Source organism: Meleagris gallopavo, chromosome 2 (assembly GCF_000146605.3).
Source record: "Meleagris gallopavo isolate NT-WF06-2002-E0010 breed Aviagen turkey brand Nicholas breeding stock chromosome 2, Turkey_5.1, whole genome shotgun sequence".
Taxonomy (NCBI): Eukaryota; Metazoa; Chordata; class Aves; order Galliformes; family Phasianidae; genus Meleagris; species Meleagris gallopavo.
Window position 1 is genome coordinate 22,909,139 of NC_015012.2, and position 6,269 is coordinate 22,915,407.

The window sequence follows — 6,269 nt, forward strand, 5'->3', positions numbered from 1 at the left end:
AGGAGCGTTCACATCCTGATTCAGCTCCATCATGCTTTTTTTGTTTTTGTTTTTTTGAGAAAGAAAAAGTGAAAATAATTTTTTCAGAACCTATAGTGCTTATAATAAAACAATGCATTATCTAGTATCTGGTTATCTGCCAAGTTTTACAGTATTTTCTCTTCAGTTTAGCACACATGCTAAATCTGACAGTGAGTTGGAAAAAGCTAGACCAAGGAGAATCAGGCTATTTTGATACCCATAGTTCCAGCCAAGACTGCTATTGTAATATATAAACCCAATATTCTAGCTGAGTTCCTTTCAAAATAAATGTGAAGCTGAGCAACATACATCTCTGTTCTTTCCACAAGTACTTGGACAAGTATTGTACCTGGTTAATATGCTATGGGATAATAGTTCAGTTAATTTATCCACATCTACTGTAGCAACAAATGGAAAGCAGAAACTCATCCTTATGGAAATTTACCTGTGAAGTTTGTTTGCAAAATATTCTTTATTAGAAGGATTGTAGGGGAGTGCTTAATATATGACATGCAGGAAAGACAATGACCTCCATGCTGCTTTATTTATTTAATTACAAAATAGAAAAGTTTAGCAGCCTATTTAAGATTCTTAGTGCTACGGAAGCATGTATTACTGAAGATAAAATATATTTTCAGTTGAGGTACCATAGCTGCCAGTTCCTGGAGAACATTATATTACTCTTTGAGTAACTATCCTTATAGTTTTCTTATTTAGTAACCTCATCTCTCCATTCTTGAAATAACAGCATTGATTGAAATCTGAGATCACAATACAAGCAGCTATTTTCTTTCCTGTGAAAGAGTAACAAGGCTTTAGTATAACTTTTTTACTAGAAGAACTGATTTGTTTTGTAATTGAGTGATCCAATGGAAATCTCATGTTCCTTTATCAATTGTTTTGCTTAATTCACCTTTCTGAGAGAGATGAATCCTCACAGGGACTAATGCTTATCCAGACTCATTGCCTGAATGATTGGAAGTGAATATTCTGTTTGTAAATTAGAGCAGAATCTATCAAATTAGAGGATACCTTTTGAAAGGACTTACGTAAAACTTGCGATTCAAGGCTATGATATTACAGGGGGAAAAAAAGTTTTATTAGATTCACCTCCACCCACACAGAAAAGGACATTGATGCTCATATGTCATAAAACTAGAGAATAGCTTGGATTGGAAGGGACCCTAATTCCAATCCCTTGCTTTTGACATGGCTGCTCCTCCCTTGCCTCCTACTCCCAGCAAAGGCTGCCCACAACACATCCAACCTGCCCTCGATCCCCTTCAGGGACAGGGTATTAACAGCTTCTGTAGACAGCCTGTTCCAGCACCTCACCACTCTGAGTGAAAAATTTTCTAACATCAACTCCTCTCTTTTAGTTTTAAGTCATTCCCCCTTGTTGTCATGCTCTTGCCTATAAGCTCCTTTTAAGCTCTGGAAGGCTACACTGAGATCTCCCTAGGGGCTTTCCATAGAAGAGGTGTTTCAGCCCTCTGGTCATCTTCATGGACCTCTTCTGGATCTGCTCTAACAGCTCCACGTCTTTCTTGTGTTAGAGACAGTACCTATATGTACATAAATTTGTGCATGCGCTGGAAAGAATACACAGCTGAACTATGAAATGCAGTGACCTGTTTCACTAAAACACATAATTAAAACAACAAATGAATTCCAAGGTAGGTTTTTAAGAGGGTTAACATCTCTAAAAGATTACAGTAAGGTAGATCAACCAATTTTCTGGCTTGTGATCTACAAGTTAAACCTAAATAACAGTGTACCAGTACTACCAGGTCAGCTGAAATGGTATGAAATGTTCAAGACTTCTCCATTTTATTACTCATGTATTTATTTTTATTGCATGAGAGCATCTGACAAATGAAAAGTCCAAGAACTGGTACAACTGATGCTACAATACTGCTGCATATCGTGATGTTCACATAAAATAAATCCAGTTTACATGTTCCAAGGAGATAACCATTTGCCCTACCATCAGAGGTACAAGTATTTATGATATGCCAGCATTTAGAGAAGTTTCACTGCCACCTGCTTATGTAAAATGAGCAGTGTATGTCATAATAATTATTTTCCTTTACGCTTTTGGAAACTAGCAGCAAGCTCCCACTAAGGAATGTGGAGCCTAGTCCAGAAAGTGGTACTTCTGTCCTATCTCCAACGTTATTGAAGCTGAGTGAGGAGAAGAAAAAGTTCAGCTTTCTCCAACTTCATACACTCCTGCGAGACAACAAATGCTGAGCTGCAACAGTAAGTTGATGACTTAAAGTCATTGTTTATATTAATTTCTAGAACACATAAGGCAACCAATTTAAAAACATCTTTCTCCAAGAAATTTTATCTGAAAAGATGAACATTAAATCATCACAGAATTAAGAAGCAGGTAAAGAGAAACACGCAGGAGGTCCTTCTAAGAATTGAGTCCTGTGAGTCATGGTTCATCTACTTTTGGCTTCTTGGTTGTGAGGCCATGTACAATGCTACTAGACAGTAGATAGTTCCTCCTATTGTGAGAGCCATAGTGGTCCGATAAAGCAGCTTATCTGGAACTCCTCGTTTCAGGTGTACAGGCAGCCCATCTGCTTTCTGTGGGAAGAGTTTAGAAATAAATAGAATAAAATAAACACTCATACAGAAGACACAATGAACGGGATACCTCAGGTGAACTAAGAGACTTTCATAAGGAAAATCTCCCCTCTGACAGGCTACGTACAATCAGATATATTAAGTGCTTTTCATTTAGCAAGACGAATGCAAAGCAAGTTAATTGTATTAGTTAAAGGCATTAAATGCAGGCAGAAAAAATATATTGTGAAATATTTCTAAAGAGGACCTGGGTGAGAAAAATGATACTAACAAAAGAATGTGAAAAGTTATGTAGAAAAGGTTATTCACCGAGTCAGACTGATATATTCCAAATGCAAGTGGCATGAAAGAGAAAAGGGTACGTTATAAAACACATTCTTGATCTTTTTATTAACAAGAAGAGAAAAAAATATATTTTATGAAAAGACTCAGTATGCTTAGAAATTGAATAGCTAACAAACTGGCTTTGAAAACCTTACTGTGCTCTTTTTAACATTGCATTAACATCAGAATCTGTAATATTCAAATTTTTATACACAAAACGATTTGCTTTGCTCCTCCTGTTCTACTTGCAGTCAAATGCTTGGATTCCAGATGTAAAATGCTTCCACTAGTCAAATAATAGATACTTTTTTTTTTTGAAGCAAATGAAAAGATAAACTTACTAGACTTTTCACTTTCTGTACTTATGCCCCAAGCAAGGTTGAGGAAGAAATACAAGTTATACTGTACTTCCTTAACTAGAAAAATTTAAGCATTGTAGAATGATGGAAGTGGTCAGCCACGTTAAAATAGAGCAAGATATGGTTCACTCTTTCATTTTCTGTAATTTACTCTCAAAGTTGTCATTACCTGAAAAAGTTTCTGTAGGTCTGGCACCTGGTTTTTACCCAAGAAAGAATCAGTTGCTGGTAAATCTGAAGCAAGTTTAGTTGTTGTCCCAAAAACCAGAGCTGGGGATTCAGTGGAAACTATTGGTTTGAGTCCCTGCATAAATAAAGATTAAAATATAAAGGTATATAATACTTGTAAATGTACCAGTTATGCTAGGCAGGCACACTGCCAGTCATTACAAGGATACATTACAAAAATATATATTTGGTATGAAGACCCAGGGTTTCAACAACAACAACAAAAAAAAGTGAAAACTAACGAAAGACATTCTTAGCTACAACTCTGAACTTAGCAAGGATAATAGAAACTTTTATTTTTTTTTTAATGACAAATCTATATCTATCATAAGCTTTTCTGGGCTGGTATTTGGCCCAAGTCATTCTGTTTTTACACAGAGTACCCAGGTCCTATCAGCAGTAGGTTTGGGAGAAGGGAATCCCCAACACTTCGGTCAGACAGAGCAAGGTCAGACAGAGCAAGGAGACTTCTAACTTTTCCTCTCAAATGTTCCAAGCAGTTGCTATACAAATGAGCCTTAACTAATCGGAATGCATGGGTTGGGGGAACAGAGGAGGGAAGGAAAAAGAAAGTAGGAAGAGAGGGGAAAAAAAATAACACCCCCTAATTTGCATACTGCTGCAACTTTTCATCCCTCACGTACCTCTTATAAGTCGGCACAGTTTACTTGCCTTTCAGTTCAGATGGCTGTACTCTGACACAAAACCTATGTAATCCAGTTCGATGGATTAAATTTTAAGTGTACAGTCATTGCTGTCATGAGGTGGCCTCCTTACCTTTATTGTTATATTTAGCCATTATACTTCAGCACATGACACTGATGTTTTACATTATAGCTCCTGAAACAACTGTATGTTTGCTTTTTTCTAACTTGCCATAAAAAAGACGCAACACAATTGTGTTAACTTGCTTGTGTTACATTTCAAATAGAAGGAGCAATTGATCTTCATAATGATCAATGTTAGTATGCAGCTAAGGCTGCACCTGGAATTCTAGTTTCTGCTCAAAGGACTACATGATACATTTAATATTTAAGAAACTGAACAATATTTTGAGCTCAGAGACCTGGGACTGTTTATCCTGGAGAAGACTGAGAGGGGAACTTACCAATGCTTATAAATATCTAACAGGTATGTGTCAAGTGGATGGAGCCAGGCTCTTTTCAGTGGTGTCCAGCAACATAATAAGAGGCAATGGGCAAAAACTGGAACACAGGAAGTTCCATCTGAACATGAAGAAAAATTTCTTTGAAGGTGACAGAGCACTAGAACAAGCTGCCCAGAGAGGCTGTGGAGTCCCATTTTCTGGAGATATTCAAAACCCACCTGCATGCTTTCCTGTGCAACCTACTGTAGAAAATCTACTTTATCAGAGAGGTTGGACTAGATGATCTCCAGTGGTCCCTTCCAACCTCTATGATTCTGTAGTTTGTGAAGTCAGGCTTGTATTATTTTATGCCTACATACCTGTAGACCAGGCATGTTATTTTCTGTACAGCTGTTTGCTTTGCTAGCGTGAATCCCAAGGCAGATTTACATTTTCCTGACAGCACAAAAGAGTTAAAGGTTAGGAGTACAATTTAATAGAAATAGCACCACACTTAAGTTTACAAATGTTAGGGAAATTGGCAAACCTGAATCACAGAATGAGAAAATAGAGAAGACTGAGGTAAGGACCAAAATGAAAAGGGAAAACTGGAAAGGAAGTTGAGAAATATTACTTTAGAACATAAACTGAAGTAATTCTTATGAACTTACTGAACCTAGACAGTTTTCACGTGAATAGCAGGTTCTTCACAGCAGATCATACCTTGCTGTATGAGGTTAAATGTTTGCTATCATTAACACGAGAATGCTTTTTGATCGGATCGTGTAAAGCAATGGTGGCATTGCGACAGCAGACTTAAGTGATTTTGTTCTACAGTATGAAAGGTTAAGCAGCAAGTTTCTCAACCAAGTCCGAGCAACTCACCATAGTTAAAAGATCTGTGGTTTGTGAATTTTTAAAAATTATTCTTTATTCTTTTTAGTAGGTACAAACAAAGTAAGGTGTATCAGCTGAAGATACAGCAGCATGACAAAATTTCTACTTAGGCTATGGCCAGGCTTGAAGAATTAGGGAAAAGCTATCAGGTAAGATTAGATGAGCATTTGCAAATGGTCCCATTACTACTGTTTTGAATACAAGCCCGTTGTCTGAGTGAACAGTTTGTACTGTATATGTAATGGTCATGGCAGTCATTAATACCTCTTAAATAGAAGCAGCAGTTTTTAACTTGACTCCTCACCTACACTGACTGAAAAAGTTCCCATTTATTCAATCGGGCTGAATTATTCATGCTATGTTACATAGTTTGAATAAGTGCAAAATGAAGTCTTTTAAGAATGCTAAGACTAAGAGAGAAAAAACGGTGCAGGTCTTAAGGTAAGGGATTTTTTTGTTAGTACGAGCAGTAATGTTACTGTCAGCAAAAGGCTTTCTGAAGTAGACGAGTAAGCATCGTGCAAAAGAATAGCCGTTTTTGTTTTTTTAATCTTCCTGTAAGCAAACTGCTATATCCGCCTAGTCTCTGAAACAAAGGTTGTAAGGCTTTCAATAGCTGCAATTTCCGCATGCACCAAACCAGAGAGGCAGACGAGTGCAGTGCAGCGCTGCTCAGCAGCCAGCCGCTATTCCGCATCGCCTGCAGGGCTCCGGGCCTCGCCTCCCGCCCCAGCCGGACGAGGGCAGCGAAGGTC

The 6,269-nt window shown here is 37.7% G+C and overlaps 1 protein-coding gene across 1 annotated transcript; it reads right to left on the reverse strand.

Annotated features, from left to right (window-relative positions):
* Positions 1–469: 469 nt before the first annotated feature.
* Positions 470–6,193, reverse strand: LOC100542830 (cytochrome c oxidase subunit 7A-related protein, mitochondrial). Its single transcript, XM_003203883.4, has 3 exons — positions 4,998–6,193; positions 3,472–3,606; positions 470–2,619 (listed from the first exon to the last, which is right to left on the reverse strand). Exons 1-3 carry the CDS (start codon positions 5,010–5,012, stop codon positions 2,476–2,478), a joined length of 294 nt encoding a protein of 97 aa, XP_003203931.1. The 5' UTR covers positions 5,013–6,193; the 3' UTR covers positions 470–2,475.
* Between the last annotated feature and the right edge of the window lie 76 nt (positions 6,194–6,269).

What these genes read in the sequence shown, in the direction of transcription:
- LOC100542830 (XM_003203883.4), bottom strand. An exon ending in ACCTACAGAAACTTTTTCAG is followed by an intron (nt 2,620 to 3,471) that starts GTAATGACAACT and finishes CTCTTCCCACAG; the next exon opens with AAAGCAGATGGGCTGCCTGT.